General features: G+C 39.5%; 2 protein-coding genes across 6 annotated transcripts; both read right to left on the bottom strand.

The window, feature by feature from the left end:
• Positions 1-1,326: 1,326 nt before the first annotated feature.
• On the bottom strand, positions 1,327-18,924 carry LOC308393500 (uncharacterized protein). Of its 4 annotated transcripts, XM_080877303.1 has the most exons (17): positions 18,718-18,924; positions 17,157-17,306; positions 16,541-16,666; positions 16,276-16,445; positions 11,022-11,118; positions 10,774-10,872; positions 9,423-9,458; positions 7,204-7,242; positions 7,042-7,104; positions 6,726-6,791; positions 6,234-6,320; positions 5,831-5,893; positions 5,354-5,440; positions 4,164-4,250; positions 3,761-3,823; positions 3,286-3,372; positions 1,327-2,652 (listed from the first exon to the last, which is right to left on the bottom strand). In XM_080877303.1, exons 1-17 carry the CDS (start codon positions 18,773-18,775, stop codon positions 2,609-2,611), a joined length of 1,422 nt encoding a protein of 473 aa, XP_080733429.1. In that variant the 5' UTR covers positions 18,776-18,924; the 3' UTR covers positions 1,327-2,608. The 4 variants fall into 4 exon arrangements, with proteins under 4 accessions (XP_080733429.1, XP_080733431.1, XP_080733430.1 ...); XM_080877305.1 differs by lacking the exon at positions 3,761-3,823; XM_080877304.1 differs by lacking the exon at positions 5,831-5,893.
• A 201-nt stretch (positions 18,925-19,125) lies between these two features.
• On the bottom strand, positions 19,126-27,591 carry LOC308393502 (uncharacterized protein). 2 transcript variants are annotated; one of them, XM_080877308.1, is made up of 7 exons: positions 27,529-27,591; positions 25,860-26,012; positions 23,003-23,128; positions 22,742-22,908; positions 20,203-20,290; positions 19,948-20,023; positions 19,126-19,744 (listed from the first exon to the last, which is right to left on the bottom strand). In XM_080877308.1, exons 3-7 carry the CDS (start codon positions 23,028-23,030, stop codon positions 19,684-19,686), a joined length of 420 nt encoding a protein of 139 aa, XP_080733434.1. In that variant the 5' UTR covers positions 23,031-23,128; positions 25,860-26,012; positions 27,529-27,591; the 3' UTR covers positions 19,126-19,683. The 2 variants fall into 2 exon arrangements, with proteins under 2 accessions (XP_080733434.1, XP_080733435.1); XM_080877309.1 differs by lacking the exons at positions 25,860-26,012; positions 27,529-27,591 and adding an exon at positions 23,260-23,378.
• Positions 27,592-27,662: the final 71 nt, after the last annotated feature.

Genomic DNA, 27,662 nt, shown 5'->3' with positions numbered 1-27,662 from the left:
CACATGTGTCTCATCTTTGGCATTTTCATCTATAAGTCTTTATATTATTTTCTTCTACAGTTAAAGTCTAAACACTGACACTGTTGCTGTGTTGTTAGTGTAAAGTAAATAAATATCTATAAAAAACACTCTTAACACATTCCACTTCACCATCAGTGCACCACAGTCAGTAACCTGTGACCAGTGAAATTTAAGTTAATTGTGATAGTGCTACAAAATACCTCACTCAGGCTGGAAGAACTCAAAGTTCAAGAGCAAGCTGATGTCACTGATGATGGGTTTAGATTTTATTATTGTCATTTGTATTAGGAAATATTTAATATTTAGGAAATATTTAACCTCTAATGCTTAGAGGTGTATAATCAATTGTGTAGTGATAGGATGTGTGATCTTTAGCAGGCTGCAAAGGCTTGGTGTGCATTCCAGGAATGCACACCTACATCCTGGGAGCATGGGAAGAGGTCGTACCTTGTTTTATTGTTTTACGGTAGGATTAACGTAGCTATGTCAGTTTTAGTCTAAGGGATTTTTTACATATAGATGAACTGTTGGATTTTCCAGACCAGCAGGTTAAGGGAAGTCATTTATGGGGCCACACTCTGACACCCCCCCCCCCCCCCCCCCCACATACACACACACAATATTCTTTGTTCACATGTATACCTATGTAAGATGTTATATGTTAATGACCCTATGCATATTCATGTAACCACAATAAAAGGAGTGCTATGGGGAACCTGGTTGAGAGTCTGACGGAGGTCAAGTGGTGGAACGACACTTGGCTCCAGGCAGGTCTCCCTCATGCATGAGTAACACGAAGAACTTTGGTGCCTTGTGTCTTGCTTTTTACTGTGTAGCAAGTTGTCCTTAACGTTCCAGCGAATAGGTTTATGCTACAAACCTAACAACACACATCTTACAAACACCTCCCTTCTTCTGTACCTCTGGAATATGTAATATGTGACTGAGCATGGAGACTGGTGAAGTGAAAAATCTATAAAAGTGATCTCAAATGCATTCCAGGTCTCCATGAGTGCATTTTTGATGGAGCACTAAGCACCACTAACAGTAACCTTCAATGTCACACCAGGTGTTAAAACTTACTCCACCAGTTTAAAGAAAATACTTCAATCAGTGCTGCTTTTACGTGACACTAAGGAGTGTTATAAAGGTTCAAAATGGGATAACGTATTCAATTATAAACCTGATTTTTATACACACAAAGTCAGTCAGAGCAGCAGAATAAAAGGAAAATCTTTTTTTAAAATAAATGTCAGACTGAGTCTCTGAGCCTTCTATATATATATATATATATATATATATATATATATATATAAAAATCCTCCCTTAGTTTCCCTTCTTCTGTTTCTGTTTCAATATCATCATGCAATTTTTGCAAACTGCAAAGATGCTGCTTATCATAGAAATGAAAGGACACTTAAAGTGCAGGGAGTTTCAAACACGCCACAACAGGCCTGAAAAGGAATCAGTACACTGGAAGGCTTTGCAAATTGTCATGAATTCCTCCTGTTTTTCCCTAAATTAATGTTATTCCTGGTGTGGTCATGCCAGTATTGATCTAATGTACAGAAGAGGTGTCTGAAAAAAGTAAAGTATTTTAAGTCTAAGAGAGCTTTTTGAATCATAAAAGGTAAAATTGTTTACTTACAAAAGATTTACATGTGAAGGTGCTCTGTCTTTCGACTATAAAATACAGTGCATTTAATGACAGTGCTCTCAATTCAAAGTGGAAAAAAAATTATATGTTGTTAAAATTGCACCTATTTTATCTTAAGATTTCTCAGGCAGCTTATTGTCTGTTGTTTTTTTTTTTTTTTTGACAGAGCACTCATTAAATGACCATAATAATTTAAAAGGAACTTCTCATCTGATGATCTCGGCACTGTCCCTGGTGAATCTTTGCACTTTCAGAGCTAAAATCATTATTATGCAATACTTTTACTGGTCCAGCCTACCAGAGATCAGGTAGAATTGTATTTGGCCTGTGAGCTAACACCACTTTGACACCCCTGCTCTGATTTCAAAGCCCTTCATCTGTCACTCAGTAGCACTGCTAGTCATCCCAGCTGCTACTGTCAAAGTCACCTCACCTCACCCAGCTGCATCGCTAATGTTTTTTTTCTCCTATCATTGTTTCACATCTCCATTACCCACATATATGGACATCTCCCTTTCAAGGTCCATAAATGAAGCCAATTAGAGACTTAACTAAGGTTATTACAAGCTGCCATCTTGGGTGGTAGTGAAGTGATTTTCACAGCAAATGAACACGACCACCAATCTTACAGAAAAACATGTTCAGAAATGCACACATGATTTTAGCCCAGTTTGTTTTGTTAGCTGAACATCAGTGATGTTTGCTAACGCTTAAATGCATAATTAAATGTGTCAAAAAATCATGCTGATGAAAGGGCAGGAAGAAAAAGCAATAATGATACTACAGCCTTTCTGACACATACAGCATTAAATATCAAACATGTAACCTCTCCCATCGTCCACCTTGTGCGCTTATGTAATACAAACAGTCCTTAAGTGACTGAGGATAAAGATTTGGCTCTTTCTACACTCGGTGAAGAAGTCTCTGGTCCTATGTTGTCCTCTCTGGCCCCTGCTGTGGTTCTTGTACATTGTCTGTTAAAAATGGAAAAATATTTCAGCACAATGTTTCATCTGACAGACACAATCACTCTTTTCTGCAAGGTGGGCGGTGAAATTAATTTAGATAAGTTGTTTGTATGTCATAGACATTAAAGATCACCTACAGGTGAGATATTTAGCAAAAATCTGAGGTTTTAAAAGTAAAACAGAAAATTTATAGTATCCAGTGGAGACAGAGTGCAATGTGTCCCATTTGAAAAACCACTGGAGGACAAAACATTCAGCTGAGAGCTTAAATGCTAACAAAATGCCTTTAGCGAGCTAAAAATGTTTCAGGTCCCTGTGTCAAAGAATTATTACGGACTCTATCTCTGGTTAGGTGATACAAAGACCCATCCCACTTTAATGTACGGATTCACTCTGTCAAAATGTATTGATCAAACTCTTGCTTGTTAATTTGATTCTTGTTTCTGTCATAAGCACTAATATGCAGGTGCAGGTGGGTTGCAAAGTGGCTTGCAGAGTCTCAGAAAATAAAATGGGCTAAAACAGATCAAACAGCATTAGCCACATTTTTTTTAAACTCACACAAAAAAGAACATGAAGTTGTCCTGATTGTGCACGTGTGTTTTAAACTCATATTCATCTCACTTTCAGTTTACTCACCAGGTTTACTACTGGAATCTGTGGATGCTGCAGGTGTTTGGTCCTGACTAGGTTCATCCTTGACCTCTGAGGTAGTTTTTGACGTCTCTGTGAAGTGATTAAATGATAAATAAAATATCACAACACTAACAGATCGATCCCTCAGGATGAAATCACATTTAAAAAAATTTGACTTCTAAAATTGCATTGTAAATTCTCATGAAAATAAATGGCTGTGGGCCCTGCTGTGGTTCCTGTAGATTGTCTGTTTAATATGGAAAAATCTTTCAGCACAATGGTTCATCAGACAGACACATTCACCCTTTTTTGCAAAGTGGACAGTGAAATTAGCTTAGATAAGTTGTTGTTTGTCTGTCATACACATTACAGGTCATCTACAGGTGAGTTATTGAGCACAAATTTGAGGTTTTAAAAATAAAACAGAAAGGTTAAGGAATACTTTTTTTTTCTCTGCTGTGACGACTTTTTTTCTCACCAGTTTCAGGTTTCGGCTCAGAATCTGACGTCTCGTTGCTCTTTGAGTCCAGCGCTGGCATGTCTGTCAAACCATCACACATTTAAAGAATCAACGACAAACAAAACAAACTAAACAAAAACAACCAGATGTTAAGTTCAGAAAATATGCCTGCAGATCTTCATCTTAGACAATATTACATTCCTGGCTTGTTTCAGAGCAGCTTGCTGAGTCTCAGAAACTAATGTGATCTCAAACATCAGGATCTAAGTTAGATTTGTCATTTAGAAATGATCAACTTAAACACTGGACAGAAAAGTGTCAGCAGATCTGTCAGTATTCCAGGCAGAGTTTTGAGTAAGTGTGTGTTTGTCTGATTATATGTGTTTTAAACTCGTACTCATCTCACTTTCAGTTTACTCACCAGGTTTACTGTTGGAATCTGTGGATGCTGCAGGTGTTTGGTCCTGACTAGGTTCATCCTTGACCTCTGAGGTAGTTTTTGACGTCTCTGTGAAGTGATTAAAAAACAAAAAAGCATCAGAACAACAGCAGATCTGTCACTGAGTTCCAGTTTGAGTTTCACAAAACAGATTTTCAGCCTATTAAAGTGCATCTCATACTGTAGGTTTATCCCTCAGGATTAAATCACATTTACATAAACAGGCTGCCAGTTTGTCACACGGCTGACTCTTAAAATGATATTTTTAATTCTCGTTAAAATGATACAAATTCAAATTCATTGACAAATTTATTGGAAATGAGCGTACATTTGGAACCTATGCATTAATATAAACATGTCACTGAAACCCCTTCAGTTTACTTACAGTCAGATTGACCCAGAGCACTTTAAAGGTTGTATTAACTCAACGTTTTTTAAATAAAACAGAAATAAAAGGTTTAAGAACACTTTCATATTATTTGATTTTTTTTGTCTTTTTGGTGCGACAGGTTTTTTGTAATGAACACATTTACATGTAAATACATATTAACCACTGAGCTTAATTTGTTTCCAGTGATTAATTAACCTGGAATATACTTCATACATTATTTGCTCACATCAAATCCATTGTGTATTTTATGAGTTGCTGTATGATGTTTCACCTGTTTCTTGACCTTTTTATTTGACTGTAAAATGTCAGAAGATTGTTTAAAATCCTGGTTATAATATCCAGTGGAGACAGAGTGCAATGTGTCCCATTTGAAAAACCACTGGAGGACAAAACATTCAGCTGAGAGCTTAAATGCTAACAAAATGCCTTTAGCGAGCTAAAAATGTTTCAGGTCCCTGTGTCAAAGAATTATTACGGACTCTATCTCTGGTTGGGTGATACAAAGACCCATCCCACTTTAATGTACGGATTCACTCTGTCAAAATGTATTGATCAAACTCTTGCTTGTTAATTTGATTCTTGTTTCTGTCATAAGCACTAATATGCAGGTGCAGGTGGGTTGCAAAGTGGCTTGCAGAGTCTCAGAAAATAAAATGGGCTAAAACAGATCAAACAGCATTAGCCACATTTTTTTTAAACTCACACAAAAAAGAACATGAAGTTGTCCTGATTGTGCACGTGTGTTTTAAACTCATATTCATCTCACTTTCAGTTTACTCACCAGGTTTACTACTGGAATCTGTGGATGCTGCAGGTGTTTGGTCCTGACTAGGTTCATCCTTGACCTCTGAGGTAGTTTTTGACGTCTCTGTGAAGTGATTAAATGATAAATAAAATATCACAACACTAACAGATCGATCCCTCAGGATGAAATCACATTTAAAAAAATTTGACTTCTAAAATTGCATTGTAAATTCTCATGAAAATAAATGGCTGTGGGCCCTGCTGTGGTTCCTGTAGATTGTCTGTTTAATATGGAAAAATCTTTCAGCACAATGGTTCATCAGACAGACACATTCACCCTTTTTTGCAAAGTGGACAGTGAAATTAGCTTAGATAAGTTGTTGTTTGTCTGTCATACACATTACAGGTCATCTACAGGTGAGTTATTGAGCACAAATTTGAGGTTTTAAAAATAAAACAGAAAGGTTAAGGAATACTTTTTTTTTTTCTCTGCTGTGACGACTTTTTTTCTCACCAGTTTCAGGTTTCGGCTCAGAATCTGACGTCTCGTTGCTCTTTGAGTCCAGCGCTGGCATGTCTGTCAAACCATCACACATTTAAAGAATCAACGACAAACAAAACAAACTAAACAAAAACAACCAGATGTTAAGTTCAGAAAATATGCCTGCAGATCTTCATCTTAGACAATATTACATTCCTGGCTTGTTTCAGAGCAGCTTGCTGAGTCTCAGAAACTAATGTGATCTCAAACATCAGGATCTAAGTTAGATTTGTCATTTAGAAATGATCAACTTAAACACTGGACAGAAAAGTGTCAGCAGATCTGTCAGTATTCCAGGCAGAGTTTTGAGTAAGTGTGTGTTTGTCTGATTATATGTGTTTTAAACTCGTACTCATCTCACTTTCAGTTTACTCACCAGGTTTACTGTTGGAATCTGTGGATGCTGCAGGTGTTTGGTCCTGACTAGGTTCATCCTTGACCTCTGAGGTAGTTTTTGACGTCTCTGTGAAGTGATTATGGTAAAATGATAAATAAAATATCACAACCCTAATGAAGCGCCTTGAGGCGACTTATGTTGTGATTTGGCGCTATATAAATAAAATTGAATTGAATTGAATTAACAGGGCGATACGGAAGTGTAGAGCTGCCGCCCAGGCAAAAGAAAAATAGAGCTATATCACGGTTATAACGTGAAAAGTTTATTGTTCTAACAATATACTTTTCATGTTTGTACAATATTCTATCATGTTATTACAATATGCAAAACTTTCACGTTCGTACAATATAAATATTATATTGTACGAACGCAATGATTATGTGTATTGTAATAACGTTGTAATAATGTGATCAAACAATTATGTGTGTTTGATCACATAATTAGTTAGTTTTTTCCCCTGATTTTATCCACCTGCTTCATTTTCATCATCTGCGGACATCAACTCGTTTTCATTGTGTATCTGAGGAGCTGTCACTACTGAAAACAGAATCACAGTACATATGAGACACAGCAAACGTTCTGTTCACTTCTAATGAACACAGGAGGCATTTTTGCTCGGCCTGCAGGTCACAGATCCGTCCAGCTAAACCTGCAAATTCTAAGGCTCATACAGGTCGATGCTCCGGTCACAGCTTTGATGCTACTTTTAAAAAAACAAACAAGTTATACAAGATGAAGTGATTGCATGTTGCAAATGTGTTATATATTATGAAAACATTTTGCTCACCATTGTTGGGTGAATTTAATGCTGGGACCACAGAGGAAGATGATGTTCCTTGGACTGACAAATCTGGTGTTGGAAGAAATATCAGGACCTTAAGCATCCATCACCTGCTGTCACATTTACTTTATTATTGTTTTTACCCCCATTAAATAAGATTTTACTCACCTGCTCCATTACTCTGTATCCCAACCAATTGTACCATCTCTGTCAGATAATAAATGAAATGTATGTCATGAACAGCACATTAACTGATAAACTGGTGTAAAGTCTACTATACTGCTGCTGGTGATGTTGTATTTTGTTTTAACTTCAGTGTCACTGTAGTTCTGTAAGGACACAGACGTAACACAACAGACAAATGACCCTAAAACAATGTTCAGCCTGCAACACTTTTACAGTTTTACTGTTAACTAATATACTGCCAGCTTAATCTATGAGATTATAGAATCATTTATAGTGAGTTTAGTTTCTTCTGACATAGTCTAAAACAGGCCAGTGGTGGAAGCAAGCAGCAAAAACAATGCTTTACTCATATGAAAGACATGCTGTCTGTAAGAGCAAACTAATCATTATTGAGGGTCTGTTTCAGCAAATATGCTTGGCCTGTTTTAGGCTGCTGGGCCCAACATGTCAGCAGTTGGTCAGTCAACTGGCCTAGCAAACTTCTTTTACTGTTCCCAGACCAGTGGACCCTGTATACATACAGTGGGGCAAAAAAGTATTTAGTCAGCCACCGATTGTGCAAGTTCCCCCACCTAAAATGATGACAGAGGTCAGTAATTTGCACCAGAGGTACACTTCAACTGTGAGAGACAGAATGTGAAAAAAAAATCCATGAATCCACATGGTAGGATTTGTAAAGAATTTATTCGTAAATTAGGGTGGAAAATAAGTATTTGGTCAATAACAAAAATACAACTCAATACTTTGTAACATAACCTTTGTTGGCAATAACAGAGGTCAAACGTTTACTATAGGTCTTTACCAGGTTTGCACACACAGTAGCTGGTATTTTGGCCCATTCCTCCATGCAGATCTTCTCGAGAGCTGTGATGTTTTGGGGCTGTCGCCGAGCAACACGGACTTTCAAGTCCCGCCACAGATTTTCTATGGGGTTGAGGTCTGGAGACTGGCTAGGCCACTCCAGGACTTTCAAATGCTTCTTACGGAGCCACTCCTTTGTTGCCCGGGCGGTGTGTTTTGGATCATTGTCATGTTGGAAGACCCAGCCTCGTTTCATCTTCAAAGTTCTCCCTGATGGAAGGAGGTTTTGGCTCAAAATCTCACGATACATGGCCCCATTCATTCTGTCCTTAACACGGATCAGTCGTCCTGTCCCCTTGGCAGAAAAACAGCCCCATAGCATGATGTTTCCACCCCCATGCTTCACAGTAGGTATGGTGTTCTTGGGATGCAACTCAGTATTCTTCTTCCTCCAAACACGACGAGTTGAGTTTATACCAAAAAGTTCTACTTTGGTTTCATCTGACCACATGACATTCTCCCAATCCTCTGCTGTATCATCCATGTGCTCTCTGGCAAACTTCAGACGGGCCTGGACATGCACTGGCTTCAGCAGCAGAACACGTCTGGCACTGCGGGATTTGATTCCCTGCCGTTGTAGTGTGTTACTGATGGTGACCTTTGTTACTTTGGTCCCAGCTCTCTGCAGGTCATTCACCAGGTCCCCCCGTGTGGTTCTGGGATCTTTGCTCACCGTTCTCATGATCATTTTGACCCCACGGGATGAGATCTTGCGTGGAGCCCCAGATCGAGGGAGATTATCAGTGGTCTTGTATGTCTTCCATTTTCTGATGATTGCTCCCACAGTTGATTTTTTCACACCAAGCTGCTTGCCTATTGTAGATTCACTCTTCCCAGTCTGGTGCAGGTCTACAATACTTTTCCTGGTGTCCTTCGAAAGCTCTTTGGTCTTGGCCATGGCGGAGTTTGGAGTCTGACTGTTTGAGGCTGTGGACAGGTGTCTTTTATACAGATGATGAGTTCAAGCAGGTGCCATTCATACAGGTAACGAGTGGAGGACAGAAAAGCTTCTTACAGAAGACGTTACAGGTCTGTGAGAGCCAGAGATTTTCCTTGTTTGAGGTGACCAAATACTTATTTTCCACCCTAATTTACGAATAAATTCTTTACAAATCCTACCATGTGAATTCATGGATTTTTTTTTCACATTCTGTCTCTCACAGTTGAAGTGTACCTCTGGTGCAAATTACTGACCTCTGTCATCATTTTGGGTGGGGGAACTTGCACAATCGGTGGCTGACTAAATACTTTTTTGCCCCACTGTATGTCTTAATAAATCCCAGTTTTAACACCACCACCTAATATAAGTTAGAGAGAGGCTTTATACTGTATTATCTTACCTTCTGGTCTATTTGCTTCGTCTTGTGTTTTGATTTCTGGGGAATTGAAGACAAATGGTAAATGGCCTGCATTTGTATAGCTCTTTTCTAGTCCCTAAGGACCCCAAAGCGCTTCACACTACATTCAGTCATTCACCCATTCACACACACATTCACACACTGGCGATGGCAAGCTACATTGTAGCCACAGCTGCCCTGGGGCGCACTGACAGAGGCGAGGCTGCCGGACACTGGCGCCACCGGGCCCTCTGACCACCACAAGCAGGCAAACACGGGGTTAGTATCTTGCCCAAGGATATTTGGTATGCAGCCAGGAGGCAGCCTGGGATCGAACCACCGACCTTCTGATTAGTGGCTGACCTGCTCCGCCACCTGAGCTACAGCCACCCCATTTATTGACATTTATTGATTGACAGAAATATCAATCATTGCTTGTTTTGCGATTTTAGCTTATTTCTTTGGGGTTATTGAGCTCAAACACATATTATGAGCAAAGGATGCTGTTACTGTTTTAATGTTCAGCTTTTCATCTACATGAAGTTAAGAGGAAATTTACCCTGGTTTGTTTTCATCCATCAGTCACATCTTTGAAATGTGTTTCTGTTGAATACATAAAGACGAAGTCTAATAATTTGGAGGATTTTTGAGCCTGGGAAGTTGTAGATAGAGATGTTTGCATTCAGCACTATTAAAATTAGCCTAGAAATTGTGCTTATAATGAACCTACATACAAGTGTGACTGGATGACTTTGATACAGAAGAAAACACACAAATACGGCGATTTTCACCAATTCTGTTATATCCTGAGACTAAATCTGTAAGTAAAATACACGAGTCCTAGGTTTATCACACTATCTGTAGTACAGGCTTGTCTGGGTTGTTTCTTTAACATGTCGAGATATTTTATTAACACTTTCTAATATGGCCCTATAATTCCTCTGTAATTATGTGGACTTATTTTAAATTACAAAGTAATTATTTTTACCTAAACATACTTAAAACTAGGCACACTAGAATAAGTAACATTTACAATAAACAAAGAACTAATTAGAAAAAAAATTATACTGTTAGCATAGTGTGCAAGTAATTTCAAGTCATTTTACAAAGTGCACGACTTCAGGTGTTTTACAGGAAGGAGACACATTGTTCTCTAAGTAATTTAAAGTACTGTGTAATTTTTTGGTAATTTTGTGGCAAAACAATATTTTCCCATCTTATTGTAAGTACGCTGTGCTTTTATAATGGAGAGTCTTAACCTCACCTAACATTCATCATGCACATTTGCATAATGATTAATAAATCAAGATATTAAAAAGAAAGTAAGATTCATAATTGTTTTGTGGGTTCTTACCTCGCTTTCTGTATATTTTGCAAAGAAAAAAGACAATTACAGCCACTATCAACACAAGCAACACAATCACTAATGGTATGATCCAATACAGTGAATCACCTACAAAAATAAAAGAACAAAGAATAAATTAATAAAACTGCAAATGATTACCAAAACAATTTATCCCAATCTTTAAATGTCTGTAAAATCCATCATTAGTCAAAAAGAAACACTTTCTGCCACAGATACATATTGGTGTGATAACTCACCACTTGCAAATGAAATGATTATATTGTCACTCCTTTCACTGCTAACTGGGTTTTCCAGCTGACAGCTGATTGATTTTTCAACAGATCCTGTATCGTTCTAGAATTAACGAGAAAAGAGAGAAGCACATAAACCAAACACATTCATTAGATTTTAAACAGATTATGGGACACTTGTCTATGGGTGGACAATCAACAGATCAATAGCACAGGGACAGGCTCAAAGATGGCTGCATACACCCTGATAAATGTAACTATATTTCCAGAAAATACAAAATAAAAGTGCGAGACTAACCATTTCCATTCACTTTTATTTTAGTTTATCGCCAATATCAAGAAAGGAGAAATAAATAAATAAGATAAGATAAGATACCTTTATTAGTTCCACGAATGGGACTAATTCCCCTCCAAACGCCTTCGACGCTTATTCCTTTCCGATGCAGACGGTGGATCAAGGAGACCAGCGCATATGCTGCAGGCCCGGATGCACTGTCTACACTGGCTGTCTCACACCTTCTACCCATCCCTGTTGCTTGTCATGTGTTTCTATGACGTATTAAGAGTTTTTTTATGTGCTATGTGCAGAGGTGTTTTTTTTTCTGTTCTCAAACTGTTCTCCCTGTTGGAGCTCAGTCTGGGGGGAGTTATTTCCTCATGTTTTCCATTGTTATACCCCTCTGACCTGTCTTCCCCATGTGATGTTTTTGCGTAATGTATGTATGGTCGGAAGGGTAAGATGGCGCCGCCATTGCACTGGCAGCCTTATGAAATTTCCCATTCGTGGGACTAATAAAGGTATTTTAAATACATCTGTCAACAAATCACCCATGTCCAAATAAAGACACAATTTCTTTAGAAATATTTGCAATTGTCAATGATATCCTTAGAGTTACACACTGTCTATATTTTATTCGCATTTAGTCTCAGCCCGAAACACAGACAGATATTTTTGTCTTAACTTAAAATGACTACATTCATGTCCATGTTACCCAAGCTCCGAAGTTAACATAAACGTTTAAAATAGTCATAAAATCTGCATGTAGCTACTAGGATATCAAAAAATCAGCATCTAAACCTTAAAAAGTGGAATGATTTAAACTACACACATAATTTTGCAGTTGGAACTCTCGCTTAAATATTCTGCACTTTATAAAAAGATTAATATTAAGCATTTCATAATACCAGTTTTGCCTCAAGATATCAGATATCCTCGTCTCGATTGCTGCTTTTATATATCTGGTATTCACCACTCCTGTATGTTCCCCTAAATCATCTCAAACTGGTTTGCCACTAATCAGAAGGTCGGTGGTTCAATCCCAGGCTGCCCCCTGGCTGCATACCAAATATCCTTGGGCAAGATATTAACCCCATGTTTGCCTACTGGTGGTGGTCAGAGGGCCCGGTGGCGCCAGTGTCCGGCAGCCTCGCCTCTGTCAGTGCGCCCCAGGGCAGCTGTGGCTACAACGTAGCTTGCCATCGCCAGTGTGTGAATGTGTGTGTGAATGGGTGAATGACTGAATGTAGTGTAAAGCGCTTTGGGGTCCTTAGGGACTGAGTAAAAAGCGCTATACAAATGCAGGCCATTTCTTGAGCATAACAATGAGTTCACTGTACTCAAATGGCCTCCATAGTCAACAAATCTCAGTCCAATAGAGCACCTTTGTGGGGACAAATCATGTCAATATGGACTAAAATGTCTGAAGAACGATTCCAGCACCTTGTGGAAGCTATGCCGGGAAGGCTCTGAAGACAAAAAAGGATCCAAAACAATACTGGCAAAGTGTACCCAATAAAGTGACCCTGACTTCATATCCTAGGTATGAACTGATTGTTTATTAAACTACATGCACCAAAAACGCCTGAGGGTCTGGACAAATATTAAAAAAGCATGTTTACAGAGTTGGGGAGTAACATGTACCGCCGATACGTATTTAAAATACAAAATATGAGTAACTGTATTCCGTTACAGTTACCATTTAAAAAGGTGGTATTCAGAATACAGTTACTTTGCGGAAATAAATGGATTACACTGCGGTATTTTCCTGTTTCATATTGTGGCGGGTCAGGACTGTTTGGGTTTTTTGACAGCTACGTTCTGTAGCGTTACAGTTGCCATGGTTACAGGGTGGCATGCTCTCTCTCACTGTGTGTTTCCTGGGTGAGAGAGCGCCTTTTTGTTGTTGTGCTAAACTAATAAGCAGAATGCTACAGGCATAGCCCTAAAGAATGTAGCATCATGGGCAGTGTAGTCCGTGTTGCAGGGAGAATGGACTGCCGTACACGTTATGGGTCTGTGAGCACGAGGGAGGGAGAAAAAGGAGAGTGGAAAAGTACGAGCAGTCATCGAGCAAAAACGGGAGCTGGAAGCATGTAAATATAATAATAACCACTGCAGCCAAGAAGAGTACCTGACGAGCCCAGTTGTAAGTAAGCTATTAGGACTCGACTGTACGCTGTGTTCGTGTTTTCCTCCGAAAACAATAAGTTCCGTTGGAGCAGCCTTTCAACGCCTCTCTCTGTCTCTCGCTAGCAAAGTTGACCCAGACAACAAAGTAAAGCTATTTTTCAGCTAAGAGCCCGACACGGAACCCGGCGTATTAGCCAGAGGTCCCTTTAATAATAATAATGGATTGCATTTATATAGCGCTCTCACATTCACACACTGGTGGAGGCAAGCTACAGTTGTAGCCACAGCTGCCCTGGGGCAGACTGACAGAAGCGTGCCATCGGCCCCTCTGGCCAACACCAGTAGGCGGTAGTGACCAGGACACAGAGAGCCCAGGGAACGAACCGGCGACTTTCCGGTTACAGATGCGCTTCCCAACGCCCTGAGCCACGGTCGCCCTGAGCACCTTTACTACGGTTCGGAGCCGCGTACCTTCAGTAACAGTAATAAATCACACAGGAATAGTACATTTCTGTTGTAAAAAGCATGATAATATATTAAGTAATCCAAAGTATTCACAATACGTTACTCTCATTGAGTAACGTAACGGAATACGTTACAAAATACATTTTGGGGCATGTATTCTGTAATCTGTAGTGGAATACATTTTAAAAGTAACCTTCCCAACACTGCATGTATACAGTGGGGCAAAAAAGTATTTAGTCAGCCACCGATTGTGCAAGTTCCCCCACTTAAAATGATGACAGAGGTCAGTAATTTGCACCAGAGGTACACTTCAACTGTGAGAGACAGAATGTGAAAAAAAAATCCATGAATCCACTTGGTAGGATTTGTAAAGAATTTATTCGTAAATCAGGGTGGAAAATAAGTATTTGGTCAATAACAAACAAGGAAAATCTCTGGCTCTCACAGACCTGTAACGTCTTCTGTAAGAAGCTTTTCTGTCCCCCACTCGTTACCTGTATGAATGGCACCTGTTTGAACTCATCATCTGTATAAAAGACACCTGTCCACAGCCTCAAACAGTCAGACTCCAAACTCCGCCATGGCCAAGACCAAAGAGCTTTCGAAGGACACCAGGAAAAGTATTGTAGACCTGCACCAGACTGGGAAGAGTGAATCTACAATAGGCAAGCAGCTTGGTGTGAAAAAATCAACTGTGGGAGCAATCATCAGAAAATGGAAGACATACAAGACCACTGATAATCTCCCTCGATCTGGGGCTCCACGCAAGATCTCATCCCGTGGGGTCAAAATGATCATGAGAACGGTGAGCAAAGATCCCAGAACCACACGGGGGGACCTGGTGAATGACCTGCAGAGAGCTGGGACCAAAGTAACAAAGGTCACCATCAGTAACACACTACAATGGCAGGGAATCAAATCCCGCAGTGCCAGACGTGTTCCGCTGCTGAAGCCAGTGCATGTCCAGGCCCGTCTGAAGTTTGCCAGAGAGCACATGGATGATACAGCAGAGGATTGGGAGAATGTCATGTGGTCAGATGAAACCAAAGTAGAACTTTTTGGTATAAACTCAACTCGTCGTGTTTGGAGGAAGAAGAATACTGAGTTGCATCCCAAGAACACCATACCTACTGTGAAGCATGGGGGTGGAAACATCATGCTATGGGGCTGTTTTTCTGCCAAGGGGACAGGACGACTGATCCGTGTTAAGGACAGAATGAATGGGGCCATGTATCGTGAGATTTTGAGCCAAAACCTCCTTCCATCAGTGAGAACTTTGAAGATGAAACGAGGCTGGGTCTTCCAACATGACAATGATCCAAAACACACCACCCGGGCAACAAAGGAGTGGCTCTGTAAGAAGCATTTGAAAGTCCTGGAGTGGCCTAGCCAGTCTCCAGACCTCAACCCCATAGAAAATCTGTGGCGGGAGTTGAAAGTCCGTGTTGCTCGGCGACAGCCCCAAAACATCACTGCTCTCGAGAAGATCTGCATGGAGGAATGGGCCAAAATACCAGCTACTGTGTGTGCAAACCTGGTAAAGACCTATAGTAAACGTTTGACCTCTGTTATTGCCAACAAAGGTTATGTTACAAAGTATTGAGTTGTATTTTTGTTATTGACCAAATACTTATTTTCCACCCTGATTTACGAATGAATTCTTTACAAATCCTACCATGTGGATTCATGGATTTTTCTTTCACATTCTGTCTCTCACAGTTGAAGTGTACCTCTGGTGCAAATTACTGACCTCTGTCATCATTTTAGGTGGGGGAACTTGCACAATCGGTGGCTGACTAAATACTTTTTTGCCCCACTGTATGTATAATCTAGGTAAACTATTTGAGTAGTATAAAACAGAGATTATGTTGTTCACTGTGTTTTAAAATATGCTGGTACGTAGAAATGTGTAAATGTAATTATCGTTGTTTGTGTTGGCTTTGTTTTCATTTTTGATTTCTTTTAGTTTTTAAGAGTGGCTGTTTCAGCTAGTGTGTGAAAAGTAGAAAAATGTGTTTTATTTACTTTTCTAGTGTTTTGTGTTCATTTTTTGTGGTCATTTATTTACTCTCATTGGTTATGTTTTGTTATTGTCATTTTCCTAAAACTTTAAATAATAATCAAAAATCTCAATTATCAAAAATGAGTGAAACAAAAACAAACAAATAAATTTCCTTTTAATACCTAAAATAACAAATGTACATAAACCTAAAAAAAAAAAAAAATTTAATTGTTGAAAATATTTAGATTCATTTCTTTTTCTGATGTCTTAACTTTTCTATAATGTGTTAGTCATTGCTTCAATACTGTGGTTTATGTGAGAAATTGTCTGGAAAAAAAATGAGCAGCTGACTTGTTATGTGAACAGTCAGATCCTGTTTGTACCTTTGCTAATGTGAGCTGATTGCTTGAAGGCTGAGCTGTCTGCTTGTCACCTGTCATCCAGGAATAGGTGACTGGTTTGGTGTCATCTGTGATGCTGGCTTCACAGGTGAGAGTACAGATGGTCATCTCAGGGTTGCATGATTTGGAGACAGTGGGTTTGGGGACAGCAGCTGATAATTAAAGACAGCAAACAAACAAGCTTTTTATTTTAAATATGGTGAAAAAATGATTCAAAGCAAACTTCAGTCCGAATTCGTCCACTTACAGATAACAGTGATTTTAGTCGGACTCATGACTCTGTTGTTGATCTCTGCTGTGTAGATGCCGCTGTCCTTTACAGTCACGTTTGAGAGGGTCAGCGTTCCAGTGGAAGTACTCACCTCACACCGACCTAAAAACATCACAGTTACATAATTAACCAATTAGATAATTATTTTTAATGGATTTTTAGTATATATATATATATATATATATATATATATATATATATATATATATATATATAATGAACCAAGGTAATTCAATTATCCGTGCAGCATAAAGTTAGCATTTTAAAATGCATCAAATCCATGAAAGAGGTTAATTCGTTACAGCACAATGACAGAAAAATTTTTTTAAAAGGAATTTTCAATTCTTTGAGATAAGTCCATTTAGCTATTTTTGATCCCACTTCATTTTGGGGATCAAGATCTTTTTTTTAAATTAGAAATATATCTTCAAAAGAAACCTTGGATGCACAAGCTTGATTGATCCATATTCTTGATTTCGCACAGATTCCACACATGATGCCTTTCTGGACAGCCTTCCCATTTATCCAGGATCTTTCAAATCTGCAGCCACTATCTTGCATGCATTTGATGTTAAATCCTGAGCATACGTACCTCTGAAGTCCCGGTACGGAACTATATCACCTCCGTACCACTCCACAGCGATGTCCGGGCCATGTTTCCACGTGATGCTGGTGATGGGATCAGACACAGAGCCTGGAGATAGGACTACTTTGTCTCCCACTTTCTTGAAACTATCTTTGTCTATGGCAAAATAAAACCAAAATCAATATGATTTTTCATATTTAGTTCTGTAACCAAACATTTTGTTTACAAAACTAATTTGCAGAACTAAACAAACACAGTTTAGCTGCATGTGTGGCATCTGCAAAATGCTGTAAAAGATGTTAATGATGATCCCAGTTTATATGGGAGAGCACTGTAAATAATTATATTTATCAGATTTTGTCTTTTTTACTTGCTTTTAAGCATCATCAGCAAAACATACTTACATTTTATTACATTTAAAAACATTTAAATGAATTCAACTGATTTCAATATAACAAATATAAGGTACGTTTGAATATTATTGATGGTTTTCTGGTGCTAAGAAATCCAGGGGATTGGAATTAACTGGCTGTAAAATCTACAAATAAATAGGATAAACTTCCCCAAATATACACAAAAACAGCATTTTGACAACATCAAAACAATAACTGGAGCATAACAGGGAATACTGGAGTACAGCATACAGAATTGAATTACTGCAGATTTGTTACAAAATGTTCACCTCTGAAGGAGATTGACAACAAATCTTCCATCTTGTGCTCCTGTTTTGTTGATCTTAGAGTAAAATACTCCTTAATGTAGTTTACTTTTGAGTTCTATTCTTTTTCGGGGGTGTACTGGTAAGTTCACACAAAGGAACAATCCCATTATCGGTTCGTCAGACATTATAAAACATATATAACATCATAAAATCAATGTTACTGTTCCCTAAAACTCTCATGAACACATTCAACTATTTTATTTGACTTTCTGGGCGAGCGAATGAAACCTACAAATGACGGGATCGTGACTTTTGGAATGAATGACCTCAAAATGGCCGCTGCCGGGTGTTCCATCCTACCCAAAAGACCGGTTTTATTCTAATTTGATCCGGTGCTGCAGATTAATCGGTGCTGGACTGGCTGGTGAAACAGATGTGTCTGCTTTACAGACACCTCAGAAATAAATATGAAGAATATTTCAACTATTTCTGTGCTATTTTGTTTCACCAGCTATTTACCGGGCGTCGTCCTGAAGCGGGTTGTTGCGACATAACATTAAAAACTTCCATTTCACACCTATTATGTGTTAGCAGCACCTGGGAGTTAATGTTTATCATATGATAAATCATACTTGACTCGAACTCGTATGTTATTCTTCCACCAGTTAAAGTATACCTCAGCTTACACTATTAATAAACTACTGATAAAAAGTTCGTTTATTTCCGGGTTTGTGTTTGGCTCCAGAATAGCGATACATTAGTTTCACCATGAACACTCTCACCACTCCTTTACATTACCATTAACACGCTGGCGAAACGTAAATAACACTAGGAATAAAAGATACACGGTTAGTATGAAGCTATGCGCCATTGTTCACCCCACTGAAAACTCAGTGTCCATCTTACCTGAAAGGACCAACCCCACGCTTAAGAGAAGAATTCTTAACCCCACGGATCGTAACATCCTCTTAAATCACGGCATAAACGAGACGAAGAACAAGAGAGAGTCGGCTAATATCAGAGACAACTAGAGAATATTTAAACTGCGAATATATCAGAGAAGCGGAAGAGTGGGAAGCTAAACTGCGTCACTGACAAACAGAAAGTGAGACTTAAAAAATGTAAAACAAAACCTGAAGGGTGTGTCCAGATGTGTCGCCCCCCCCCCAAAAAAAAACAAACAAACAAAAAACAAAAAAAACAAACAAAACAAAACAGGAAATCAAACTGGTCCACTGACCAAGGTCATTTTCTGAAGCACATTTCCAATAATGCAAATGTTTATAGGCCTATATCTACCAAACTATATTTGAGGGCAAATACTTTGCAAAATGTGATGTGTTAACATGAAATATGTTTGCAAATAGCCACAGTTTATACCAACTCTACTTTAATACATCAATGGTATACCACACAGTATATCACATAGACTTAGAGGGCTATTTAAGCTGATTATAAAGTTGACAAAGTATTTAAATCCTGTCTGTTTGTCCTCACACATGAAGAATGAACCTCTCAAGTTTGGCATTCACCCCAGTAAGATTTTACAAGTAAGATGCTTCTGGAACTTTATCTGTACAACACATTATGGACATTCATAATCTGACATAAAAAAACATTGTAATTTTGCCCAAAGGGATTTTCTTTTTTTCCTAATAGAAATATCTCTGGCTATATATTCTTTTATTTATTACTACTATTTCTTACACATAATATATACACATATTTGTTTTGGGTTTGTTTGTCCGCCGAAGCCTCCGTATTATTCTCTTCCTGTATTTCCAGGACTAGTTAAAGCAGACTTTTCTCCAGTGGTTTATGCAACACCAACTCTTCTTCATCCTCATCATCACAGTTTGATCCAGCACTGCTCTATCTCACAGTGTTGGTAGCAGTGGAGGAGCGCTGTCTTCGGGTCCTGCGGGTACAACAACTTTTTAGGTGGACAAGAAGAAAAAGACAACCAGTTAGAGCAGGGGTACGTCACAACGCAAAGCTGAAAGAAGAACTAAAATAAAATAAAATGGAAAAAGTCCATCAAATTAGATCTAAATAAAAATTATTAAGTGAGAACAATACAGTACAATAAAATAATGCTGATAAACTTGTACAGAGTAATCTTTTGTGGATTCTTACCAGCATTTACAACAAATAAGGCCAAACGGGAACACCAGAATCCATACAAATGGTAAGCTCAGTAAAGCCCGATTCCCTAAGAAAAGTTTTAGAAAAGGAATAAATTAATTTTACAAGAATTATGTTTTCCAGTCTTTAAATACGTGTAAAATAAAAAAATAAAAAATAAAAAGATGCACTGCCACAGTCGCTGTTGTTTTTCATATATACAATGTAATATTTAATCATATATAATTTGTTGAGCTGATAACTCACTGATTAAGAGTGGATTCAGGATTTTTTCACTGTATCCATAGCTGACTGGGTTTTCCAGCTGACAGCTTATCAAACGCTCTCTGTTTGCCTGCAAATGAAGAGAAAAAAGGAGCTCATAAACACACACTGCATTTTAATTAGAAAACAAATGTCCTTGTTTTGTTTACCACATACTGAATTTTACCATTTGCCAGTCACTGAATTTGTTTGTGGCGCTCAAATCTGTCAGAACTTTCCCTCCAACTTACTGACTTAATTTCCATGGAGCTAAAGATAATCATTTGATGGTCTGAATGTATTCGTTTTCTGATTCTTTGTTTGAAACATGCACCTTGGTTGGTTGGTTGGTTGGTATGTGTGTCTGTGTGTCTGTGGATTTGGACGTGCCAAGATCGGTGTAAGACCCAAATGCAGACTCAAAAAAAAAAAAAAAAAAAAAAAGAGGCAAATATTACCTGAAAACGCACATTTAATGTGGTTTATTCTTCAGGAAATACAAAATTCATGAGGAGTTCATCAGGTTGTATACACATAGGGGATAAAAACAGCTGATCAGTTAGGTGTACAGTGGTCCCTTGCTATAACGTGGTTCACCTTTCGTGGCCTCGCTGTTTTGCGTTTGTTTTTATTTGGTGTTTTTGGTGCAATTTTGCATGCATTTTTCCCTTACAGCGCATTGAGTTCTGCGTCCTGATTGGCTGTAGACCATTGTCAATCAATCTCATGCTGTGTCTCCCGTCCAGTGCAGAATGCGTTCAGCTTGTCAAATTAACATAAATCTTCGATCTCTAGCAGTGTGACTCTGAAGTGCTGTACTGTATGTTTGTAAGTTTTCTCCCCAACAAACATAACAATGTTGACGGTTTGGTTTCATTCTATAATACTGGACCTATTTTTCTACGAAGGTTTGAATTTTGAGAGTGTTTAAACAATAGAGAAAAGTGTGAAAATGTTCATGACTGTCTGAGAAAAGTGTCTAAAGTGTGTAGTGAGAAAACAAAGTTGGCTACTTCGCGGATTACACCTATATGGCAGGTTATTTTTTAGAACGTAACTCCCGAGATAAACGATGGACCGCTGTACTGCAAAGAAAGTTCAACACAGACAGGCTTTCTTTTGCTTTAGCTAGTTACAAAATGTAAAACCCCAACCAGAGATAACAGGTCATCAACTTTCTCTCTTTTAAATCGCTGCTGTTTGTTTCTCAAATGAAGGCTGCACACTGGTGGTCTGAAAATCTGGATAACTCTTCTGTCAGTATACATAATTCAGCATTTAAGCTGTTATCTTCTTTGGTCTATAAGTGTTTCCATATACAATATATTATATATGTAATAAACTGAAGATTTTACTTGATGGTCACTATTGGCAGTGTTGGGGAGTAACGGAATACATGTACCGCCGTTACGTATTTAGAATACAAAATATGAGTAACTGTATTCCGTTACAGTTACCGTTTAAAAAGGTGGTATTCAGAATACAGTTACTTTGTTGAAATAAATGGATTACACTGCGGTACTTTCCTGTTTCATTTTGTCGCGGGTCAGGACTGTTTGGGTTTTGTTTGACAGCTACGTTCTTTCGTTCCAGGCGGCAGCGTTACGGTTGCCATGGTTACAGGGCGACGCTCTCTCTCTCTTTCTGCGACTGTGTGTTTCTCCTGGGTGAGAGAGAGCGCCTTTTCGTTGTTGTTGTTGTTGTGCTAAGCTAACAGGCAGAATGCTACAAGCATAGCTCTAAAGAATGTAGCATCATGGGCAGTATAGTCCGTGTTGCAGGGAGAATGCACTGCCATACACGTTATGTGTCTGTGAGCGCGAGGAGGGAGAAAAAGGAGAGTGGAAAGGTACGAGTTGTCGTCGAGGAAAAATGGGAGCTGGAAGCATGTAAATATAATAATAACCACTGCAGCCAAGAAGAGTGCCTGACGAGCCCAGTTGTAAGTAAGCTATTAAGACTCGACTGTTCGTGTTTTCCTCGGAAAACAATAAGTTCCGTTGGAGCAGCCTTTCAACGCCTCTCTCTGTCTCTCGCAAGAAAAATTGACCCACACAACAAAGTAAAGCTATTTTTCGGCTATGAGCCGACAGGGACCCCGCCGTATTAGTCAGAGGTCCCTTTACTACAGTTCGGAGTCGCGGACCTTCAGTAATAGTAATAAATCACACAGCAATAGTACATTCACGTTGTTGTAAAAAGCACGATAATATATTAAGTAATCCAAAGTACTCAGAATACGTTACTCTCATTGAGTAACGTAACGGAATACGTTACAGAATACATTTTGGGGCATGTATTCTGTAACGGAATACATTTTAAAAGTAACCTTCCCAACACTGACTATTGGTCTTTAAATAATGAAGGAAACGCAAACGGGTTCTTTATACATTGTGTAAAGGCCAAATGCACATAAAGCTGCGATAAAATGTCTTGAAAGTATTTCAATTAAAAAAAGTTTTGGATTCATTAGGTTTGGATAAAATGACAAAAATAACCAACAGAGCTGTCATGTGATTCAATAATCAGATCCTGTTTATACCTGTGTGATGTTGAACTGACTGGTTGGAGACTGTTTCACCATGTCACCTATCATCCAGTAATAGGTGATCGGTTTGGCATCATCTGTCACGGTGGGTTCACAAGTGAGAGTACAGTAGGTCATCTCAGGGTGGCACCATGTGGACACAGTAGGATTTGGGACAGTGGCTGGTAGAAAAGGGAGAAAACCAGCAAGAATTTGACTTAAAATCAGGTGAACTAGTTCGTGCTAGCTAGAGTATGAATTCCTCCTCCCACTTACTGATAACAATGATTTCCGTTGTGCTCATGACTTCATCATTAATCTCCGCCGTGTAGCTGCCGCTGTCGTTTAGAGCCAGGTTTGAGATCGTCAGGACCCCAGTGGAGGTATCCACCTCACAGCCATCTAAAAGTATGAAGTGAAGGTATCATCGTGGATCATTTCAATATATTAGCACAGAAATTACCTTAAACTTGATAGTTTAAGGTGCTAACCAGTAGAAATTTACATCACTGGAATCCGAGATTTATTTATACCTCATAATGTTGTCTGTGAAGGTTCTCAGTCATCCAGGTCATCGTAGTTTAAGGAGCTTGCAAAGAAAAATGTCTGGACTTCTTTAAGTTGCTTGAAGACGTTTCACGTCTCATCCGAGAAGCTTCTTCAATTCTAAGGTCAAATGGTGGGGAGTCCCAGATTTAAACCTAGTGGGAGTATCCCCCCACAGAGGGACAAAAGGACCCCCTGATGATCCTCTAATCATCATTGTGAAACCTGGCCCCACCTTATCATGCGAATTCCTGAGGTCAGATGGCCCAGGATGTGAGTGGGCGTTAAGGCGTCTGGGGAGGGAACTCAAAACTGGATTATAGATGGCAGAGAGTTGGTGTCGTAAACCACCGCCTCTGTTCAAAGACGGTCGCTCACAGTGGACATAGATGCTTCTTTCACTCCTCTTTCAAACCATCTGTCCTCTATGTCCAAAATGTGAACATTGGCATCCTCGAAAGAGTGTCCTTTATCCTTAAGATGCAGATGGACTGCTGAGTCTCGTCCTGTGGAGGTGGCTCTTCTGTGTTGTGCACTTGTGAAGTGGCTGTTTGTCTCTCTAATGTAGAGGTCTGAGCATTCCTCGCTGCACTGTACAGCATACACCACATTGTTAAGTCTGTGTTTTGGCGTTTTGTCTTTCGGGTGAACCAGTTTCTGTCTGAGCGTGTTGCTGGGTCTGAAATACACCGGGATGTCATGCTTGGAGAAAACTGAGTTTTTCTGATACACCGGCTACATAGGGGATGACAATGTTGTTGCGTCTGTCCTTCTTATCCTTCCTCGCTGGTGTCTGATCTTCTTTTCTGTGCCTCTTTGCTGACTTTAAGAACGCCCATTTAGGATAGCCGCACGTTTTGAGTGCTTCCTTTACATGTGTGTGTTCCTTCTTTTTCCCTTCAGGCTTAGAGGGAACATGTTCTGTCCGGTGGTGTAGGGTCCTGATTACTCCAAGTTTGTGTTCCAGAGGGTGGTGGGAGTCAAAAAGGAGGTACTGGTCCGTGTGTGTGGGCTTCCGGTAAACTGGTTTGAAAGGAGTGAAAGAAGCCATCTATGTCCACTGTGAGCGACCATCTTTGAACAGAGGCGGTGATTTACAACACCAACTCTCTGCCATCTATAATCCAGTTTTGAGTTCCCTCCCCAGACGCCTTAAAGCCCACTCACATCCTGGGCCATCTGATCTCAGGAATTCACATGATAAGGTGGGGCCAGGTTTCACAATGAGCTCACTCGAAACTCTGGCTGATTTGGACCTACACCCAGTTTCACACCTTGGCTCAGGCGATTAGAGGATCATCAGGGGGTCCTTTTGTCCCTCTGTGGGGGGTTACTCCCACTAGGTTTATATCTGGGACTCCCCACCATTTGACCTTAGAATTGAAGAAGCTTCTTGGATGAGACGTGAAACGTCTTCAAGCAACTTAAAGAAGTCCAGACGCTTTTCTTTGCAAGCTTCTTTGAATACCTCATAACAGTTTAAACAAAAAACCTACCCCAAAGAATCTACTTAGCCTGTTAGTGAAGGCTTAAGTTACACACTGCTTACAACCTCTGGTTGCTATTGAAAGATATTTTGGTCTTTGGCCAGTTGAGTGTTTGCTGAAGGTCCCTGGATGTCCCTGGTTGAATACTCACAAAGAGGGTGCTTCACCACAAACCTCCTGGTGCCAGAAAATTAATTCTGTCCATCTTGGTGTAGCAAGTACAGTGGCTGAAGCATTCACTCAGTCATCCAAGTAACTTCTTCAGGTCTTTTTCAGTGAAGTCACTGAAAAAGAGCGAAGAAGTCACTTAGGACGAGAGACTTCTACTCACTGAATATGTTATGTTCAGATGAAAAGAATCAACTTGCTGGGATTTTCTTACCTGGATGATTAAGCAGGCATCAAGACTGCTTGTGATTGCTTTAGTCAACATCAGATTGAGATGGAAACCAATAGTTTGCATAAAGGTGGTGAATTGTTTGTGTGACTTAAGTTGTAAATAACTTGCCAACTAACCAGGCAGGGGAAGTTAAAGTTGAAAAAATGCAGATACTTTTCTGCCTTACCTGCAAAATCAACATGTTTCAAAAGCTGCAACATTTACTTTGAAGGCAAACGTGCTCTGTTTCCAGTTTGTGTCACACTTTTGAGTTTTACATCCGCTTGGGGCTGCTAATGACCAAACCAGTTCCAAGGAGGTTTTCAGTGGAGCACCAAACACCTCTTTTGCGACCAATTTCACCTTTCTACAGTCAGCAAATTCCCACAACTACTTGCCACCCAATCAGTCAGAGAAAACACATTTTTATGTGGCAACCGATGGTTGTCAGGCAGTCAACAACTAGTCTCTTGGTCGGCGTAAATATGTCCCTTAAAATATTATTTGAGCAAAGGTTTACGTTTATTTAAAGGTCGTCAGTACCAAAACCTTCATGTTTGGTGTATGTTCAGGGGTTAAATTAAAGGAAAGATTTAAGGATACTTTTAGGCTTTGTAGTTTTACAATGAGAGTCATGACTTTTTTCTAAATACGCTACATACAAACATTAAAAATATGTAATCTGTGCATGTATATGGATTTCAGTCTTGAGTGAATGTACCTCGGAAGTGCCAGGAGGTGAAACGTTGTTGTCTGGTCCACTCCAGAGCAACATCCTGATCATGTGTCCACTTGATCCTGGTGATGGAAGCAGACACAGAGCCTGGTGTGAGGACGACTTTGTCACCCACTTTCTTGTAGACGCCTTCTTTCTCTGCAAAATCAACATATTAAGAGTTTCACATTCAATTCTTTAAATGCACAATTGCTTTAATTTACAGTTTGGTCTTATGCAATGTAGACATTCAGGCTGTGGGGGCAGCAGTATAAGTGTAGATGCTCAGACCTCCCTCTTCTCATCCACCTCCTCCAAGTCTTTTGAAAATACACCGAGGCATTTCCAAGCAAACAGAGGGCTTGGAAGGATGTCTACTCTGAGATCTTCTCCTGTTTGTATCTGTGGTTATATTCTTTTGGTAACTACCCACAGCTCATGGTCATAGGTGAAAGCATGGCTCGACCAGCCATCAGCAACAACTCTTCGCCCCAGTGAAAGCAGGAGATAATGAAGAGAATAGAATGACATCATTTGCAAACAGCAGAGATGAGATTCTGAGACCACCAAACATGATCTGCTCCATCCCTCGGCTGTGCCTAAAAATTACTTCCAGAATTAATGACAAAGGGGGTGGAGTCCAACACCCACCATTGTGAGCCAAGCTCTAACTGTTGATCACGGTGTGACAAAGTGGCTAAGACAGAATTCATTTGCCATTTGTCACTTGCATATATTGTTATTTTGTGTTCTGTTATCCTATAATCTATCCATAATGCTTTAATGTAAACACAGCACATGTAACCTTGGCTCTACATACTATCCCGGGTCTGTTTGTGGTAGCATTGGTTATATTTATTTCATCTGTGCAAATGTACTTAAAGCTAGTGATGTGACGTTCTGTATCGAGGCTTCGAAGCGTGTGTCGAGTAATGGAGGGGGCGTTTCCGCGAAGCGCGTATCGAGGCTTGCTTCATTTATGGGAGGAGCTGAAAATGATGACGTCCGAAGCCTCGCTGCCCGGCTGTACCACGTGACTGGTTCAGGAAGCGGTTCGAACTTTGCCGCGAGCTATGACAGCGATATAAACCCCTCAGACCCCATTCAAAATGTGGGCGTTTGATGGAGAGTTGCGGTTAGTGAGAGTTAGAGACAGTTTGGGAAAAAAAGAAATCGCCTACGACCTGCCACAGTGGAGAAACTGTTGTTTTTAAATAAAAACCAATGATGTGTCCCCTAAACACTAATCACTGTCCTTGCCTCAATGTTACAAAAGCACAACCACTGTCCACACCTCACCTCACAGTATATGATCATTTCCATTTTAGGCATTTCCAAATAATCATTTTCCATACTGCCAGGATAAATATACACAGTATACTGCCGTCACTACAATATAGATTTTTTACACACTCCTTTTGTTGTTGACATTTACAGGCTGTGTGCAAAATGCCACACTCTTCAAATTCATGCCAACGAATATTTTTACGTCCAGTAGGTGTCCTGCTAGAGCAAATGAAGCTTCAAGAAGCTTCGCGTTGGGGTGAACCAACTGGATGAAAAGCTTCAGTGCTTCACGAGGCTTCATCTGCCCATCACTACTTAAAGCTAAATGTTACTTCATCATTAATTGATTTGCATCTTTCATTTGTTTATGTAGTTTGGTTATACTTACCATTGTGTGTTCCTTTGAGCAGGTCCTATTTGTAAAACAGGTATGTGTGAAGGGCCGCCCCAGTACTTCCTGATTTTATAGGATATGATGTCACTGATCATGTCAATTGGGTGTAACCAAATGAAGGGGTGCTT

This window comes from Rhamphochromis sp. 'chilingali' (genome assembly GCF_963969265.1).
Source record: "Rhamphochromis sp. 'chilingali' genome assembly, chromosome: 3".
Lineage (NCBI taxonomy): Eukaryota > Metazoa > Chordata > Actinopteri > Cichliformes > Cichlidae > Rhamphochromis > Rhamphochromis sp. 'chilingali'.
This window is presented reverse-complemented; position numbering and strand designations above follow the sequence as displayed.